At 44.9% G+C, this 20,516-nt stretch overlaps 2 protein-coding genes across 3 annotated transcripts; both read right to left on the reverse strand.

Annotated features, from left to right (window-relative positions):
* Nucleotides 1–317: 317 nt before the first annotated feature.
* On the reverse strand, nucleotides 318–4,214 carry LOC119328973 (protein FAR1-RELATED SEQUENCE 5-like). 2 transcript variants are annotated; one of them, XM_037601957.1, is made up of 7 exons: nucleotides 3,989–4,214; nucleotides 3,642–3,896; nucleotides 3,086–3,350; nucleotides 2,281–2,971; nucleotides 1,712–2,172; nucleotides 1,325–1,612; nucleotides 318–1,259 (listed from the first exon to the last, which is right to left on the reverse strand). In XM_037601957.1, exons 1-5 carry the CDS (start codon nucleotides 4,030–4,032, stop codon nucleotides 2,018–2,020), a joined length of 1,410 nt encoding a protein of 469 aa, XP_037457854.1. In that variant the 5' UTR covers nucleotides 4,033–4,214; the 3' UTR covers nucleotides 318–1,259; nucleotides 1,325–1,612; nucleotides 1,712–2,017. The 2 variants fall into 2 exon arrangements, with proteins under 2 accessions (XP_037457854.1, XP_037457853.1); XM_037601956.1 differs by having other exon boundaries at nucleotides 1,325–2,172.
* A 13,862-nt stretch (nucleotides 4,215–18,076) lies between these two features.
* On the reverse strand, nucleotides 18,077–20,132 carry LOC119328411 (cytochrome P450 84A1-like). The gene is made up of 2 exons (XM_037601399.1): nucleotides 19,179–20,132; nucleotides 18,077–19,012 (listed from the first exon to the last, which is right to left on the reverse strand). The coding sequence occupies exons 1-2, from the start codon at nucleotides 20,079–20,081 to the stop codon at nucleotides 18,383–18,385; spliced, it is 1,533 nt and encodes a 510-aa protein (XP_037457296.1). The 5' UTR covers nucleotides 20,082–20,132; the 3' UTR covers nucleotides 18,077–18,382.
* Between the last annotated feature and the right edge of the window lie 384 nt (nucleotides 20,133–20,516).

A 20,516-nucleotide genomic window follows, 5' to 3' on the forward strand; every position in this document is an offset into this window, starting at 1 on the left:
ACACTTTGTGAAAGTGGTTACCAGGCAGGCAGCTGCCTCACCCTCGGCCTTTATACTGGTTTCTGCGTCGTATGCTATCCAGGGCTCACAACTTATGCATTTACTAGCTTGTTCAAAATTTGAACTCCATGGTGCGCGCGCTCCACACGCATGGAAGTAAACTGAGCCACCACACGCATGGTTGCCACATGTCGCCGACTATGAGTTCTCATAGTTGTGAGTCACTGAATCAGAAAACTGTGTCTCCTCACATTAGGTGTCATTCAAACCAAACATCTCCACTCTGCATGTTCTTCACATATACTCACATGCAGTCGTACTAAAAACCAGGAAACAATATTTTCTTCAGTATGACAGTCAAATAAACATTTCAGCTTCAGTCAATACGAAACACGAAAGTCCTCACTCAAGTCCAGCACATTTTATCTTGCTACATTGCCATAGAGCGTGGATGCACAGCTGACACTACATAATCTTATTCATCATGCAACTATGAATACCATCTAAGTGGAGATAAGCATGCAAAGAGCAGATCGTACTACAACAAACTAGTAATTTCCGATCGGCAAAACATAAGACATGAATGTTGAAAACTAGTTTGCAGCGAACCCCAATGGCCTGGTGCACGTGTTCTGACGGTGACCTTCGATTCCGCAGTTCTTGCATCGACTAGGTTTCCTCGGCTTTTTTGGTGCGTCCCCTCTATCAGGACATGTAGTTCTCTTGTGTCCTCCCCTCCTGCAGATGCTGCAGAAACGTGTACGTCGACTGAGTCCTTCGTACGGTGCCTTCTCCCTGCTATTTGTTGGCCTACCAACCCCCCTCTGCTTAGCGGGTGCTGCTAGCCCTTCCAAGTCATTGATGCTGACAGAATGTGCCATGCTATTCTCTTTATCGGCACCTGAACCAAGCACGAAAGCAACTTCTCCATTATCAGTTTGCCTCACAGGGTCTAAGGTCGTCACCCGATCCTCAAACCCGAGGCCATCTCTCCTCTCTGCAATAGGTGCTCCACGCACTAGTAGATCTTCCATCCCAGCTAGCATGAAATCAAATGATTGTGCACTCGCATCCCCCATTCGAACAACGTCCATAGCTTTGAAGTACAATGTCGAATGCCTCCATGTGAATGATGTGTTGGTCCGCTTGTCCTTTTGGTACTGCTGCAGATGGCTTGGTAGAATGTCTCTTGCGTCCTTCGTCCACCTTTTCACAATATGTTTAGCTGGAATCTGTTCTAGGTGTAGTATTTCCATTACCTGCATTCCAGAACTCATGTTACCAAACTGTTATGGCACCGGAAATCAAATTACATTTCCCTTACCCTTAGAATGTGGTTGCACAACAAACCAGTGTGTTCGAATTGACCACACTCACAAGTAAACTCCTTTTGATCATCCGCGACAGTAACCTCATAAACAACTCTGCTCCATCTCTCTCTCTTTGCCGCATTATTATGGGTTGCCACATACTTCTTCATCTTCTCTATCTCCGTTATGTTATATGCTATGGCTTCCATCAGAAATGTCCCAAACTCGTCAAACATAGATCGGGTGTATATTTTACTGGCGTGCCTCTCTATAGCCAAATTTGTTCTTCTCACTGCACCTCCCTGCAAAAGAGCAACACAATTTGACAGAATAGCAAATAAGTTCCAAAAATTAGCATTTAGGTTTTGCCATGTGTGCAATGAAAAAATTAAACGGCTGACTTAGAATCATAGTTCTTTTCTCCTTGTAGCTCTCTTCACGCTCCCTGTCAAATTGCAGTCTCATATACTGCCTGACAAACACATGCATGGGGCTCGCTGGGGGCATGTATGTCTTCAACATGTGATTGGCACTCTCGCTCCGTTGTTTGCTGGTCATCTTGGCACAGAAAACACCTCTAAAGTATGGTTTTGCCCACTTTGTTCAAATCTCATAAATCTGTGTCATATATGCGTGCTTTCGCAAATTGTACTTATCCAGCAACATACCCCATGCCGTCTCGAACTCATCTTCGGTTAACATGTGGTTCACGACTTTGTGAAAATCAGCCTGGAAGTCATTTTTTTGGTGTACAAAGGTCCTAGACTCTCCTTTGCTTTCTTCAGCACGTGCCACTTGCACCACCTATGCATCGTATCTGGATACACCTTCTTGATAGCTAGTTCCATAGCTCTGCACTGATCTGCAACGAGTATGTCCATAACATATTATGGTCAGATGATGAATAAGGACATGCCTTTCTACACTCCAAGGATTAACAAAGAACCGAACTTATCGAGACCGAACTAACCTGTCAAGATAGTCTTTGGGGCAGGTCCTCCCATCATTCGAAGGAACTCGGCGAAAACCCATTCGAAGCTCTCTTGCTGCTCGTCGCACATCAGCACCCCAGCGAGGATGATGCTCTGAAAATGATTGTTTACCCCAACAAGTAATCCAAAAGGCATGTCGTACAAGTTAGTACTATATGTTGTGTCGAAAGTGACAACATCTCCAAAGAAACGGTACTGCATACGGCTGCTCCCGTTTGCCCACATCAGGTTCTTCACTTTGCTTGTATCATCAGCCACCACTCTGTATGTGAAACCAGGGTCACCAGACTGTATGTCAGCGAACACTTCAAGTGTCTTCCTAACATTATCATCGGCCTGCTCCCGACTGATCTTCCCGCATATGTTCCTCAGAGTCCTCTTAGTGAATGGAACCTTCTCAACCGACCCGAAGAAACATCCTATTATGCTGTACACCTTGCCAAGGTTAACATTGTTCTTCCGTAGCTGTTTTATGAGATCCTTAGTGTACACATCAATGTGCTTGTGCGACGGCCGGTGAACTTTCTCACCCATTGTCAATGACATTGAATGATTATGGTTCTCTCTGTGTTCTGTAATGTACCAGCTGTTGTCCGCTGCTCGCAACAATCTTATCAAAGCTGGACACTCACACCTGCACGATCTACTATTTTCTGCTTCTGGCTTCCCCTGTTTGACAGTGGACCATAACAGACAGTCATCACCAACACGTATGAATTTGGAAATTAAAATGCATTTTATCTATCGAACAAAATGGATAGCAGACGTAACTACAGCACTCACCGAGCAACCGCACACTATTTCTTGCATGCACTTTATCCTCTCAACGTTCAGCCGACTCTTTCCATATCTAATGCCGAAACCGGTTTCCCAGGAATACAAATTGTAGAAGTCGTATGCTTCACCAAGCGAATCAAAAGTCAGAACAAGTGTTGGCCGCACCACATTTTTGCTGGGCTCTTCAGCGTACTTGCGCATCGACTCCTCCAGAGCGCTCATACGGCTGGGACATGGTGTCCTGTCCGGTGGCGCGCTCCCTAGCCGTAACCTTATTCCACCAGTCAAAGTTCAACAGATTACAGTTAAGTAGCACATCCTTTAGCACGAACGCAAATTTAAACTCCCACTACCCTTGAACTATCTATTTTTCTTCAGTTTCAACTCACAAGTTGTTTTTGCCAAAACATTTTTCTCAAATTCGCAGGTTTAGCTTCTGCTGAAACCAACGTACATTTTTCTGAAGTTCAATATCACAAGTAGATATTGGCAAACCATTCCCCTGAACTCAGCACAACAAATGCATTCTTGCAATAACAAAGGAGGGCCTCTGCAATCGTACCTTTTAGTCCACCCGGGTGCTTCTGGGTTCACCCTGTCAGTTGACTGTCCAAACCGAGTTGGAGATGTGTTCGTACGGCGGCGAGCAGCAGGTTGCCTTCCGTTCACCTCAACTTCGCCAATCTGCTGGCCGCACCCAGAATCATCTTTTGAGACAGGGCTACCCGCGTAACTGGGCTCGTTCGCTTGCATCCGCCCCAGAGGAACTGGATCTGGATGCTCAACGCTGTCAGCGAATTCCTCAAGCAAGGGGAACCTGAAAAAGGGATGGCCATGGGCGCCGCACATGGCGGTAGGTTAGGTACCTACTGCGGGCAGGGATTATAAGGCAGATCTGGGCTCACTCACCTGTCCACGGCGTCCAGAAGGAACTCCATGCCTGCTTCTTCCATGCCCGGTCCTGCACCGGCTGCAGAAATCTCCCCACAAGATGCACACAAAAATGGCGTCGCAGTAGATCGCCCTGGGAGAGGACGGGGTCAAGCGGTCCTAGCCCCTTCTAGATAGATACGGTATAGGGGTTAGTTGGGGGTTCGGCCGTCGCATTTACTCCGGTCCCCGAACGCGGAGGACAGAACGCCATACGTGGAGCGACGGCTCAGCGTCTCCGCCGACAACCTGAGCTCCTTATCTGATCCTAGGCCCACCCATATGGTCAACGTCCTGGTCCACGGACCACCTCGGCCCCGTCCTCCTTCCGTCCGACCCCGTCGCTACGGACCCACCAACTCGCCGCTGTTTCGTACCGTATTCCGCGGCGTAATCCTTTTCTCTCGATACCTGTCAGACGAGCCAGCGGCATTATTCCTCATCCCAAATCATGGACGGGCCGTCGCGATTTCGAGCGCAGATGGGCTCGGGCGCCGAATCGCCGCTTCCGGTAGTTGTTTCAAAACAAATTCCATCTTACTTGATTGGAAAATTAGATAGTTGTTTCAAAACAAATATCTTGCTTGCGAAAACACGAAAGGTTTAAAAAGATTGGATGCCACATAGAATCGACTAAAACTTGAACCCAAATGATAAGTGTCATACGTGTGACACGAAGCGCTCTAGCCCTGGCGTTTTTTACGACTAAAGTTATCATCCGAAAAGGAAAAACAAATCCCAAAAAAGCTGAAACTTACCATTTCGAAAAGAAAGTTGCTATACTTGACAACTAAAACTGTCATCCCTGTGTTACTAAACTTGCATAAAAAACGTTTGAAGTTGCCATGTGTTTGTGTGGCATTTATCAAGTTACCAGGGTCCAAGTTTGAAAACATGTATAAGGGCCGTGCCAATTCTGCAGCCGCCGTGCGCATGCCAAATATTTTCTTTTGAGCAAACGCGCCCGTCATCTGGAAACCACAGTCAACACGTCAATGCAACACCGTAATTTTCTATGCTGGCGTACGTGAGGCAGCCACCAGTAGAAATGAAGACCATTAGTCCATCAGTTTCTACTTGAAAAAAGCTGAATCAAACTGCTGCGGCAGCAGCAGCGACACGCCAAAACCTTGCGCTAAATCCTTAAGGCGACGGAACACTATAAATTGCCGCGAAAACGTTGGTGGCAGCACTGCATCCTCTGCTCCTTCCTCATCAAAGTTTAATCATCTTGCAGCAAGCACGTACGTACAACTCATTACACACTCTGGTCTCTGCACTCAACTCAGCTCAGCTCATCATGCTCGGCCTTTACCCGAGGCTCTCGGCGAGCTCCCGCTCCAGCGATGCGGACGCCGACGGAAACGACGACGTCTTCAGGTACCGCGCCTTCTACGGCATCGCCGTCGCCTGCGTGGCCATCCTCCTCTTCTGCGTGCTCGCCGCCGCCGTCGGCCCCTGGAGGGCCGGCGCCTTCGCGGCCGCGGTCGCGTCGCTGCTGGTCGTCCTCGGATGCTTCGCGCCCAGGACATCATGTGTTCATCGCCGGACGGGGAGGCCGGTGAGTCCCGTGCTTGCTCTCACGGCTAGGTCGGGCGGGCGGCCGCGAGCACCTGGCCGATGCGCGCGCGCGCACGTGGTGGACGCGCCGCCGGCGTTCGCGTACGTGTGCCCGCTGGAGGCAGGCGACAGCGAGGGCGAGCTGGCGGCCCCAAGCTGCGTGATGTGTCCGGTCTGCCTGGAGGACATCCACGGCGGCGAGATGGTGCGGCAGCTGCCGGCGTGCAGGCACCTGTTCCACGTGGAGTGCATAGACATGTGGCGGGACTCGCACAGGACGTGCCCAATGTGCCGGTGCGTGATCTCGCCGCCGCCACCGCCGATGACAGCGAAAGCCTCGGAGCCGGAAGAGGCGCCTCAGTCGTCGGATGAGGTGTTGCCACCGGTGTAGTTATATTTTTGCCCTAAAACTTGCACGTACAAGTTGAGCCGAGTGTATATATACTTCAGCTATATGTAAGTTGCCTGCAATTTATAATGCGGCTGAGGCTGCGTGCTTAGCTTTTTTATGTGTTGGCGTGAGTTTGATAACATGTATGGACATGATTTGTGTGGTGGTCCTGTTGCTTTCATTATCTTTAAAATGGAACCGGGAAGATGATCCCTGATTTTCTAAAAAAAAAGTTGGCTGCAATTTGAATTTGGGCCAGTCAATTTTTCTCCCAGTTGATTGTTGCTCTAAGATTTGTGTTATCATTTTTTATTATTATCTGTTATCTTTTTTTTTCCGTTGTGTGGTGACTTGTTTTGAGCTGAGACTTTAAGACTAACCTCTATGATGCATTTAGTCAATACCTTAACGGGGCGAGGCCCCTTAATTGGGCAACCAAGCTAGCTCTAGCTAGAGAGCAATTAATTAACGAGCGCTCCTTCGGAAGCCTCGCAACGATCAGCGCCACTTGGCACGCTCTCAGCCATTTGTCACATGTCATGCTTTCGACGCTCCCTCCGGATTTTATTTATTTTTTATTTTTACGCATGCGTTCTCGGCTTTTTAAACGGTTTTTCCTCCGGGGTTTTTTCGACGTTTAGGTTTTCTACCGGTCTTCCTTAGCTTTCAAAAAGAAATGCGAAAAATGCGTTTTTTTTCCTTTCATGAGAGTCGCGGTTGTGCTTTCACGATAGTCATGGCCGTGCCTTTCAAAAACGAAAAAACGCATTTTTTTCTCCTTCCGCGAGAGGTACGGTTGTGCTTTCGCGAGAGTCACGGTCGTGCCTTTCAGAAATGAAAAAAAATGCGTTTTCCGTTTTTTTCCTACTGCGAGAGGCATGATTTTGCTTCCGTGAAAGGCACGGTTGTGCTTTCGCGGGAGTCACGGCCATGCCTTTCGGAAAAGGAAAAAACGTGTTTTCTATTTTTTTCTTCCGCGAGAGGCACTGCTGTGCTTTCGCCGGAGTCACGGCCGTGCCTCTTGGAAACGGGAAAAAACGCGTTTTCTGTTTTTTTTTGCTTCCGCGAGATGCCCAGTTTTGCTTCCGCGAGAGGCACGGTTGTGCTTTCGCGAGAGTCACGGCCGTGCCTTTTGGAAACAGAAAAAATGTGTTTTCTGTTTTTTTCCTTCCGCGAGAGGCGCGGTTGTGCTTTTGCGAGAGACACGGGCGTGCTTTCGCGAGAGGCACAGGCAATGCCTCTTTCGAAAAGGGAAAAAACCCGTGCTCCTGGGTCGGTTTTTTCGCCAGGTTTTTTTGTCCAGTTTTTTTCATGAAAAAAAGTTTGTCAAAACCTATCGACAGGGTATCTAGTTTTGAAAATCTCGACGCGAGGAATCCAACAATGAAAACTGTTTAAGATTTGGATGCGTGGGTTAAAAGATAAAATATTTTGAATAAATGGATCTAAAAAAAGAGAAAACTCTCAAGTTGCGACAAGTGACACATATACAGCATGCCACTTGTCGCAACCTAGGATGTATGTGTGCCACTTATCGCAACCTGAGAGATGGGAGTGATCTTTGTAACGACTACTTTTTAACTAGTGATTTCCCATCTGACAACCAAGCCATCCGGGAGCAACTAGCTGAGAAGTACGGAACCTCCTATATGCCACTTGCTGCGGCAAACTGGAGGCGATTCGCATAGGAGGCGGCTCACCTGGGCCGGCCCATTCACTGTCCTTCGCGAGATGATTTATCAGAAAAAAAACGCTAATGAAAGGAACCCACGACCTGCGAGTGATGTGTGCGATGCACTAGCCACCGTGACACATTTGCAGTGCGGATATAAAGAAACTACGGGAGCCGCAAAAAATAAAAACAATTCACGTAATAATCCTATAAAGTAAGTTGGCGAGGGATCGAGCGCAAGACCTCCCTCCATGGAATCTTATCCATAGCCAGTTTTAGTAACTGAGGTTTTGTCTGTAAAAGGGCAGCCAAGCGTATCTGAACTATAAAATACACAGTAGATTAAAACTTTTTAAAAACAAATCAATCGTGGTTTTAAAAAATATACTTTTTGTAACACAAACATTATTTGGGGAACTTAAATAAAAATAAAAACAAACAGGAACACAAATTTAATACGATAATATTTTTTTGAAATTATGAACTACTTTTGTAAATGCAAATATTAAATAACAGTATCAAAATTGAAAACGTGAATATATTCCAAAATTACAAAACTCAAGTATTTTTTGTACTTCCATATTAATTTTGAGAACAACTATATTTTTTGAATTTGTGAGTTGTTTTTAAAAAGGTAGCATTTTATGAATATGTAAAGAAATTTGGAAACAGGACCTTTTTTGAAATTCACAAACATTTTTTAATTTGTGGACTTAAACTAAATATGCGAACATTGTTTGAATTGTGAACAAATTTTGAAACATGAAAATGTTTTGAATATGTGGATAAATTTTGAAAGCGAAGCTATTTTTTTATTTGAGCACAAATTTGAAAAGTAAGAATAATTTTAAAAATTCCTGAACATTTATGAATTTGTGAAAAATTGGCAACAGGAACATTTTTTTGAAATTCCAAAATATTTTCCAATTTCCGAACAAAATTTAAACATGTGAACATTTTTTTGGAAATGGGAACTTCTTTCGAAAAAATTTGGGCTGTGAACAAAATTTGAAAACGTGGACATTTTTTGAATTTCCAAACATTTTCTAAAATGAAATAGACAAATTTTAAGTTATATTTTTTGGAAATTCTGAACAAAACTTGAAAACAAAAACATTTTCTGTAAAAATGGAAAATAAATTGTAGAATGGGAATAATTTTTAATTTTCTGAACATTTTTTCAAAAAGAAAAGTAATTTTTAGAAATGAAAATGAAAAAGAAAATATAGGAAAGAAAAATGAAAAAAATGAAAAGGTGAAGAAAATAAACATAAAAAACGACAGAAAATATATATTTTTGGGTTGTGAACAAAATTTAAAATGGTGATCATTTTTTGAATTTTCGAACATTGTCTAAAATGAAACAAACAAAAATTTTAATTCTTTTTTGGAATTTATGAACAAAATTTAGAACAAGAACATTCTCTGTAAAATGAAAAAGAAATTGTAAAATGGGAACAATTTTTAATTTCTGAACATTTTTTGAAAAAGAAAAGTAATTTTGAGAAATGAAAATGAAAAATAAAAAAGCAGGAAAGAAAAGAAAAGAAAAGAGGTAAAAGGTAAAGAAAATAAATAAAAAAATAAAAAGTGAGAGAAAAGGAAAAAATAAACAGGAAAAAACTAAAAAAACAAAAGAGAAACAGATCAGAAAAAAAAACCAGTTCAGGAAACTTCTAGAAGTTTCCGAAAACCATAAAAAACCAGCTGGGGAACCTCTCGAAGGTTCCAAAACCAGAATGCTGGAAATGCTTAAATGGGCTGGCCCAATTGGAACGATAGCTCGATTCTCCTATGCGAAACACAAACTCGGGTAAGTAGATTGTTGCATATGGGATTAAAGATAACTTTACACTTAATGCTATGGTTGAGTTTTACCTTAATGATCTTTAGTATTTACGGATGATTGCTAGAGTTCTAATCATAAGTGCATGTAATCCAAATACAGAAAGTATGTAAGCTCATGCCTCTCCCTCATATAAAATTACAATAATGCTTACCGATCTAGATATCAATTGCCTAGGGACAAATCCTTCTCATTGTTCTCAAAAGCTTTCTACTAAACTACTAATTATTTATTATCTTGCAAACTACTTCTAGTTTTATTCTTAGAAAATAGTTTTATTCTTGTTCTAGGTAAAGCAAACGTTAGTGTGTATAGAGTTGTATTGGTGGTCGATAGAACTTGAAAAGAATATAAATCCTACCTTTAGCTCCTAGTTGGGTTCAATACTCTTATTTATCAAAAAGGTTACAAACGACCCCCTATACTTGTGGGTTACTAGTCTCTCAAAAGTTTCAATGGCTTCAGTGGTACCAACTGCCTCACCAACATTTACCTTCTGTTTTTCTTGTTCCAGTTCTTCAATGGGGTAGGTAAAGGATCTGAATTGCTAGTATTTCCATCAAACTAATTCATAAAATTTGCTACCATAGAATTAGAGCCGACTGAAACCAAAGCCCGCATAAGATAGGCTGTAACTCTAGTCTACGCTCCATCAGAATTGAGTGCCAATCTATTTATAGCAGAAGGAAGGACATCCGTTATATTTGCATCATTAATAGCACTATCATTTAATTCGTTCTACTATGCCACACCATTGTCTGGAGGGTTTGTGATCACCTTTTAACCATATGTTGCATTCTGACGCCAACTTCCTGGAATATTGTTATTTCAGTAATCCTCCCCATTTTGGCCTTTCTCGAGATCATCTAGGTGAAATCCTCTTCCTAAGGGAGCACCCTGCCTCTACCATTACTACGACTTGAACCTCGGGCACCACCACGTCCGCTTCCCTCATCTGCCATGATAAAGTCTCCAACTCCAGTTTTGTTATATCATATTATCTAAATAGCTAGCCCCCACTACTAGGAATTCTCTGCCTTCTCCTTGCGCCACATCACCTGAATTAATTTAGCCGTTAGATATATTAGATCAGTCTACAATAGCCCTCAGATATACATGTTGAGAGCCGCCACCAAGCGCACGAAGTAATTGAATGCATGCATGCAAATATGCACGCAGTAACTGACTCATAAGGGCATGTACAATGGTGCTATGTTAGGAGTGCCACGTAGGATACATGATGAGGTGAAGGAGAGAGAACCCGTAAGAAAAGGTTTGTCTTCTCTTATTTAAGAGAAGACAAAAGATAATCTCTTAGCACAATATGTCTCACCACGTTTTTAGGAATAGCTAGTTATTGAAGATAAGGCTAAGACATGACCCATTGTAGACATCTTTTTTATCATATAGAAATTACATGCAAAACTTAAGATAAAACTATCTTATCAACCATTGTACATGCCCAAATGTTTGCTTTGAAAAGAAAATGGACGCATGCGTGTAGCTCGCACTACTGCTCCATGAAAGGAATTTGAGGCATGCATGCATGTTCTAATTCGTTTAGCTCCATTTTGGACTTGTACATCGAGATTCACATTTATTTATTTTGTCCAAATGTTGGTAAATGAATTATCTTGCTACTAGAGAAACGCAACACACTAGCTAGGTTGATTAGTTCAGTGAAATTTTATTGCGCAATTTTTATTTTATACAAAATACACAGCAACGCGCGGGGCATTCGTCTGGTTCTTCATATGCCAATGACCTATGAGTCCATAGTTGCCACAAAAATTAGGTAGCTTATCATATTTGACCTGGTACCATTCCTTTTGTCCTCCTTTGGCGACGGAGACAAATCTATCCATTTTGACTCTCAGCCATACAAAGGCTCAAGCATAACCAACCGAAAGTTGGATTTGAACATCGAAGATCTCTCCCGTATTTTGGCACACACCTCTCACAACCGTATCACTCAAGTAGTTGTTTGGAAGTTTTAGTACTTGAAAACGTATAAGAACCTTGTTCAGAGCCATCGATCGCGGGTTCTCAAACCCACAGTACTCCTCAATGGTCACAAACTAATTTTGGAACAGCCACACGCCAATTTTTATAGTAGTATTCCAATCCCTAATGTATCCGTATTGGATATATAGTGAACATGTCCAGCTCGATCAAATGCGAGCAAATTTATTACGTGTGATTCCACACATATCTCTTGTAGTTGTAGAGAGCGATCTCTACAACTACAAGAGATATGTGTGGACAAAAACCTTTGCCAGTGTGAACCAATTGCCAACCCCTCCGCCTGTATATTTGGTTCTTCAACCTTTCTTTCCAGACAAATCCATCGCCTTCATCGTCATGCAGGTCAAGCATTTGCATGCCCTCTGCCTCTTCCTTCACAGGTCGTGTGTCACACGACTCGCGTTCATTCTCCATGGCGTATCAGTCTTCCTTTGAAACCCCTATGGGAATCACATGAGTTAGCGGAGGACTCATGGCCTGAGAGGAAGGGATCGTTTGAGCTCAGGGGTGGCGAAACTCTCGGTGGTTGTCGCCGATGGCGGAGACAAACACTAGGTTTTTCACTAGGGGAAAAAACTATGTAAGCTACCTTGCATGCGATGTGGTTGCCAATACTGGTGGGTGTTGAAGCACTTAAATGAAACAATGAGAAAATGGAGGGAGGCATCTGCACTCTCGATACTCCATGGTGTGTAGTTGTGTACCACGTGTTAGTAGAATTAGTGTCTACTTGAACCAAAGCACCCATAAGATCAGGTGTAACTCTAGTTTGCGCTCCACTTGTATTGAGTGCCAATATCTTTCTAGCAGAATGAAGGACATCTGTCATATTTGCATCAATTCATTATGCTCCGCCATACCAGTGTCTTGAGGTTTTTTCATATCCTTATGACCATGCATTGCATTCCGACGCAAACTACCCGGGATATTAGTATATCTGTAATCCTCCCCATTGTGACCTTTTTTGGGATCATCTACGCGAAATCATCTACCAAATCCTCTTACAAAGGGAGCACCCCTGCCTCTGCCACTACCATTGCTTGAACCTCAGCCACCACCACGTCCTCTTCCCTCATCTGCCATGATAAAGTCCCACACTCGAGTTTTGCTACATCATGTTCACCGGTGCCTGGTGACCCACAAGTATAGGGGATCAATCATAGTCCTTTTGGTAAGTAATAGTGTCGAACCCAACGAGGAGCGGAACGACATGATAAGCAGTTTTCAAAAAGGTATTTTTTGTAGGCACTGAAATTATCGGTAACGAGTAGTTTGGTAGTAATGTAATTTGCAGCGGGTAACAAGTAACAATTGTAACAAAGGTGCAGCAAGGTGGCCCAATCATTTTTATAGCAAAGGATAAGCCTGGACGAACTCTTATATAAAGCAAAGCGCTCCCGAGGACACATGAGAATTGTCGTCAAGTTAGTTTTCATCATGCTCATATGATTCATGTTTGTTAGTTTGATAATTTAATATGTGGGTGGAATGATGCTTGGGTGTTGTTTTACTTGGACAAGCCTCCTACTTATGGTTAACTCCTTTGCAAGCATCCGCAACTACCAAATAAGAATTAAAATCAATCTAACCACATCATGAAACATATGGATCCAAATCAGCCCCTTACGTAGCAACGCATAAACTAGGATTTAAGCTTCTGGCACTCTAACAACCCATCATCTACTTACTACTTCCCAGTGCCTTCCCCTAGGCCCAAATCATGGTGAAATGTCATGTAGTCGACGCTCACATAACACTACTAGAGGAAAGACAACATACATCTCGTCAAAATATAGAACGAATACCAAATCCACATGATTACTTATAACAAAACTTCTCCCATGTCCTTAGGAACAAACGTAACTACTCACAAAACATGTTCATGTTCAAGATCAGAGGGCTATTGAATATCATTAAGGATCTATACATATGATCTCCCACCAAATAAACCAAGCTAGCATCAACTATAAAGAGTAATCAACACTACTAGCAACCCATAGGTACCAATCTGAGGTTTTGAGGCAAAGATTGAATACAATAGATGAACTAGGGTTTGAGAGGATATGGTGCTGGTGAAGATGTTGATGAAGGTTGACCCTCCCATGATGAGAGGATTGTTAGTGATGATGATGGCTTTGATTTCCCCCTCCCGGAGGAAAGTTTCCCCTGCAGAATAGCTCCGTCGGAGCCCTAGATTACTTCTGCCCAGGTTCCGCTTCGAGACGGTGACGCTTCGTCCCAAAAGCCTCCTTATGATTTTTTTTTCTTGGTCAAAACCCTCCATATAGTAGAAGATGGATACCGGAGGCTGGCGGGGGCCCACAAGATCAGGGGCGCGCCCTGGGGGGTAGGGCGCCCCCAGGCTTGTGGCCACTTGGTGGGTCCCCTTTCGTTCTTTCTTCGCCCAATATTTTTATATATTCCAAAACAATTCTCCGTAAATATTCAAGACATTTGGAGTTGTGTAGAATAGCTATCTCAGATTTGCTACTTTCCGGTCCAGAATTCCAACTATCTGCATTCTCCCTCTTCATGTAAATCTTTTAAAATAAGAGAGAAAAGGCATAAGAATTGTATTATAAAGTGAAATAATAGTCCATAATGCAATAAATATCAATATGAAAATATGATGCAAAATGGACGTATCAATGCCACATTCCTCATGCCAATGACCTATGAGTCCATAGTTGCCACAAAAAGTAGGTAACTTCTCATGTTTGACCTGGTACCATTCCTTTTGTCATCCTTTGGTGATGGAGACAAATCTATCCATTTTGACTCTCAGCCATACAAAGGCTCCAGCATAACCAACCGAAAGTTGGATTTGAACATCGAAGATCTCTCCCGTATTTTGGCACATACCTCTCACAATCGTATCACTCAAGTAGTTTTTTGGAAGTTTTAGTACTCGAACACATACAATAACCTTGTTCAGAGCCATCGATCGCGGGTTCTCAAACCCATCGTACTCCTCAATGGTCACAAACTAATTTTGGAACAACCACACGCCAATTTTTATAGTAGTATTCCAATCCCCAATGTATCTGTATTGGATATATAGTGAACATGTCCAGCTCGATCAAATGCGAGCAAATTTATTACGTGTGATTCCACACATATCTCTTGTAGTTGTAGAGAGCGATCTCTACAACTACAAGAGATATGTGTGGACAAAAACCTTTGCGAGTGTGAACCAATTGCCAACCCCTCCGCCTGTATATTTGGTTCTTCAACCTTTCTTTCCAGACAAATCCATCGCCTTCATCGTCATGCAGGTCAAGCATTTGCATGCCCTCTACCTCTTCCTTCACTGGTCGTGTGTCACATGACTCGCGTTCATCCTCCATGGCCTATCAGTCTTCCTTTGAAACCCCTATGGGAATCACATGAGTTAGCGGAGGACTCATGGCCTGAGAGGAAGGGATCGTTTGAGCTCAGGGGTGGCGAAACTCTCGGTGGTTGTCGCCGATGGAGGAGACAAACACTAGGTTTTTCACTAGGGGAAAAAACTACGTAAGTTACCTTGCATGCGATGTGGTTGCCAATACTGGTGGGTGTTGAAGAACTTAAATGAAACAATGAGAAAATGGAGGGAGGCATCTGCACTCTCGATACTCCATGGTGTGTAGTTGTGTACCACGTGTTAGTAGAATTAGTGTCTACTTGAACCAAAGCACCCATAAGATCAGGTGTAACTCTAGTTTGCGCTCCACTTGTATTGAGTGCCAATATCTTTCTAGCAGAATGAAGGACATCTGTCATATTTGCATCAATTCATTATGCTCTGCCATACCAGTGTCTTGAGGTTTTTTCATATCCTTATGACCATACATTGCATTCCGACGCAAACTACCCGGGATATTAGTATATCTGTAATCCTCCCCATTGTGACCTTTTTTGGGATCATCTACACAAAATCATCTACCAAATCCTCTTACAAAGGGAGCACCCCTGGCTCTGCCACTACCATTGCTTGAACCTTAGCCACCACCACGTCCTCTTCCCTCATCTGCCATGATAAAGTCCCACACTCGAGTTTTGCTACATCATGTTCACCGGTGCCTGATGACCCATAAGTATAGGGGATCAATCATAGTCCTTTCGGTAAGTAATAGTGTCGAACCCAACGAGGAGCAGAACGAAATGATAAGCAGTTTTCAGAAAAGTATTTTTTGTAGGCACTGAAATTATCGGTAACGAGTAGTTTGGTAGTAATGTAATTTGTAGCGGGTAACAAGTAACAATTGTAACAAAGGTGCAGCAAGGTGGCCCAATCCTTTTTGTAGCAAAGGATAAGCCTGGACGAACTCTTATATAAAGCAAAGCGCTCTCGAGGACACATGAGAATTGTCGTCAAGTTAGTTTTCATCATGCTCATATGATTCATGTTCATTAGTTTGATAATTTAATATGTGGGTGGAATGATGCTTGGGTGTTGTTCTTACTTGGACAAGCCTCCTACTTATGGTTAACCCCTTTGCAAGCATCCACAACTACCAAATAAGAATTAAGATCAATCTAACCACAGCATGAAACATATGGATCCAAATCAGCCCCTTACGAAGCAACGCACAAACTAGGGTATAAACTTATGTTAATCTAACAACCCATCATCTACTTACTACTTCCCAATGCCTTCCCCTAGGCCCAAATCATGGTGAAATATCATGTAGTCGACGCTCACATAACACTACTAGAGGAAAGACAACATACATCTCATCAAAATATCGAACGAATACCAAATTCACATGATTACTTATAACAAAACTTCTCCCATGTCCTTAGGAACAAACGTAACTACTCACAAAATACGTTCATGTTCAAGATCAGAGGGCTATTGAATATCATTAAGGATCTGGACAAATGATCTCCCACCAAATAAACCAAGCTAGCATCAACTACAAAGAGTAATCAACACTACTAGCAACCCATAGGTACCAATCTGAGGTTTTGAGGCAAAGATTGAATACAATAGATGAACTAGGGTTTGAGAGGAGATGGTGCTGATGAAGATGTTGATGAAGATTGACCCTCCCATGATGAGAGGATCGTTAGTAATGATGATGGCTTCGATTTCCCCCTCCCGGAGGAAAGTTTCCCTTGCAGAATAGCTCCGCCGGAGCCCTAGATTGCTTCTGCCCAGGTTCTGCTTCGAGGCGGTGACGCTTCGTCCCAAAAGCCTCCTTATGATTTTTTTTCTAGGTCAAAACCCTTCATATAACAGAAGATGGATACCGGAGGCTGGCGGGGGCCCAGAAGCTCAGGGGCGCGCCCTGGGGGGTAGGGCTCCCCCAGGCTTGTGGCCACTTGGTGGGTCCCCTTTCATTCTTTCTTCGCTCAATATTTTTATATATTCCAAAACAATTCTCCGTAAATATTCAAGACATTTGGAGTTGTGTAGAATAGCTATCTCAGATTTGCTACTTTCCGGTCCAGAATTCCAACTATCCGCATTCTCCCTCTTCATGTAAATCTTGTAAAATAAGAGAGAAAAGGCATAAAAAATGTATTATAAAGTGAAATAATAGTCCATAATGCAATAAATATCAACATGAAAACATGATGCAAAATGGGCGTATCAATGCCACATTCCTCATGCTAATGACCTATGAGTCCATAGTTGCCACAAAAAGTAGGTAACTTCTCATGTTTGACATGGTACCATTCCTTTTGTCATCCTTTGGTGATGGAGACAAATATATCAAGCTTCCTTCTCAAATCCATCTTGACTATCAACCAGACAATGGCTCCAACGTAACCAGTCAAAATCTGGATTTGAACATCTAGGATCTCTTCCGTATTTCTGCACATACCTCTCACAACTTCATCATTCAAGTAGTTATTGGGTAGTTTAGTACTTGATTCCATACAACAATCTTATTCAGAGTCACCGGCCGCGGGTTCTCAAATCCATTGTACTCCTCACTGATCACAACCTAATTTTGAAACAACCACATCCCATCTTCATAGTGGTATTCCAATCACCAAGGCATGATCATACGCCAAGGTATTGGATAGTGAACGTGTTCAGCTCGATCATACGCCAGTGTACTTATTTTGCAGGATTCCATGCAGATCTCTTGTCGTTATAGAGGGCAGTAGGACAAAAACCTTCGCTGGAGTGAACCCTAGTAATTGCCAACCCCTGCGAGTGCACATTCGGTTCTTCAATGCATGTTTCCAGGCAAATCGATCGCCTTTATACTCATGCAGGCCGAGCATTTGCAGTCCTCTACATCTTCCTTCCCAATCATGTGTGACATGACTCACCTACATCCGCCATGGCCTATCAGTCTTCATTCGAAACGCCTCCGTGAATCACACAAGTCAGCAAAGAGACTCACGGGACGAGAGGAAGGGAACGCGAGAGAGATCAGGGTCGGCGAAATCTCGGTGGTTGCCTCCGCCAGAGGAGGAGACAAACCCTAGGTTTTTCAACAAGGAAAAAAGTACTATGTGACTTACTTTGCATGCGACATCGTTGCCATTACTAGTGCAAAAATGCTACATCTACGTAAAACTCTACGAAGCCTTACTTAATCTCTCGATAACTAATCTTTCCGGCCTCCCTGATTTCAACTGGGTGAGCCCCGCTCCCTAATTTCCTCCAAACAAAAACTACCATACAAAAACTACCATCTCAGCTCTTACGTTAATCACGTAACAACCCTTACGTAGATGTAGCATTGCTCTTACTAGTGGATGTTGAAGCACTTAAATGAAACGATGAGCAAATGGAGGAAGGCGGCTGCACTCTCGATACTCCATGGTGTGTACTACTTGTGTACCACGTGTTTGTATCTAAAGCCTGACACGCGATTTTATAACAAGCAGTTCCACCTACAATACGTCACAACAAGAGCGATGTTTCAATTAATATCACAAAGGACAAGTGAGCCGGGGCGTGGGAACCGCGTAGAGCCGTGTGGCGCGGGACACGGTGACACCGTTCATGTCGCTCATGTCGAGCTCCGTCGGTTTCATGTCGCCGGGTAGCTTCCAGTCGAACCCATGCACAAGCTGCGCGACGGCGAACTCCACGGCGTGCTGACCAAGCCCCTGTGCCGGGCACGAGCGTCGACCCGACCCGAACGACAACAACTCATAGCAACCGCCCTTGAGATCCAGCCCGGCGGCTTCCCCGTCTGGCATGAACCTCGACGGCCGGAACGTGTCAGGGTCCTTCCACGCCTCGCCGTCGCGGTTGATCGCCCACGCGTTGATGAAGACACGGGAGCCCCTGGGCACCGAGTAGCCACCGAGGACGCAATCTTTGGTCGTCCCGTGGAGGTGGATCGGGATCGGCGGGTGCAGTCGGAGCGTCTCCTTGACGACGCACTTGAGGAAGGGGAGCTTGCCGAGGTCCGATTCGGTAACAATCCGGTCGAGCCCCACAACGTCGGCGAGCTCCTGCTGCAGCCGCAGGAGGATGTGAGGGCAATGGATCATCTCTGCCATCGCCCACTCGATGGTGAACCCCACTGTGTCTGGTCCGCCAAACAACATGTCCTGCATTCACCAACATAATTGTCCAGGCAAACAATTGCGTCGTCAGTATCATACATATTTGGCAAATCAAGTGCAACTTCATCGGAGCTAAAAATAGTAGTAATTTTTTAAGAGAAGTATAGCGAATACTACAGCGAAATAGACGGTACTAAGTTTGAGTACTTACCATCATCATGGCCCTGACGTTGTCGCGGGTGAAGCGGAGGTCGTCCTCCCCGCTGGCTTGGTTCGCATCAGCGAGTAACGCGAGTAGGCCGTCTACCATGTCGGCGTCGGCGTCGTCGGGGTTCTTGCCCCTCCTCACGTGCTCGTCAATGATCTTGTCCACAAACGTCCCGAGAGCGGCGCGCACGGTGCGGAGGCGGCGGTCGAAGCCCCGCCGGCCCATCCAGCTAAGCCAAGGGAAGAAGTCACCGACGTGGAACGCTTCTAAGAGCTTGGAGAACTCCTTGAACATGGGGATGAACTCGTCCAGTCCTTGGACGTCGCGGACGCCGAAGGCGGCCCGGAAGATGACGCTCACGGTGTGCTTGAAGATGAGCTCGCCGAGGTTCACGGCCTCGCCGCCGGACCTGCCGACGGCCCGGGCGAGCTCCCCGTACCCGTCGCGCACGGCGAGCCACGTCTCGGCGCGCCGGCGGCTGAAGAGCCTCGTGACGCACAGCTTGCGCATCTGGCGCCAGTAGGGCCCGTCGCGCGCGAACGCCATGTCGGAGCAGCCGTAGGTGAGGTAGCGGACGGCGATGGAGGCTGGGCGGTGCCAGAAGTCGCCGTCCTGCGCCTGGAGCACCTCGCGCGCGTACTCCGGGGTCGACACCGCGAAGACGCGGAGCGAGCCCAGGCGGAGGTGCAGCAACCCGCCGTACTGCTTCGCCAGCGCCGCCAGGCCACGGTGAGTCAGCTGGTCCGCCATCATCATGTTGCCGATGATCGGCAGCGGCTTGGGGCCCGGAGGGAGCGGCGGGTTCAGCCGCCGTCTTCGCATGATGACCAAGGCCACCGACGCAATAAGTAGCCAGATGAGGGGATCGTGCACGCACTCCATGGCGATCTTTGCGAAGGCCGCCATTGACAAATAGTCGGCAACTCACGATAGTGATACTAGCAGTAACTACTGCCTTCAGACTAGCAGTAGAAGAAGCTTGGCTGTTAATCAGTGAGGATGGATGCTGTCTTATATATTGTTTGTTCGGCGTTTCTGCACGCATATGTATGTGGTCGTTATCACCGAACTGTGGAATGCATCTCTAAATTTCATAAAACTATGAGATCGAACTGGCATTTCCTGGCCTCTGCCTCGTCCACCTCGCTCCTCGCCATCACCGCCCAGAATCAGCGGCGTCGCTTGCGTCCTCCTGCACATGCACATGCACATGCACATGCACCTGCACTGCTCGTGCAGCTCATCCTCGTTGACCCACGACGGACACTTCTTCTTCTCTCTATTGTATATACACGTACACGCATCCCAAATCTCCCCAGGATCTCCATCCCCATCTTTACC

Source organism: Triticum dicoccoides, chromosome 7A (assembly GCF_002162155.2).
Source record: "Triticum dicoccoides isolate Atlit2015 ecotype Zavitan chromosome 7A, WEW_v2.0, whole genome shotgun sequence".
NCBI lineage: Eukaryota > Viridiplantae > Streptophyta > Magnoliopsida > Poales > Poaceae > Triticum > Triticum dicoccoides.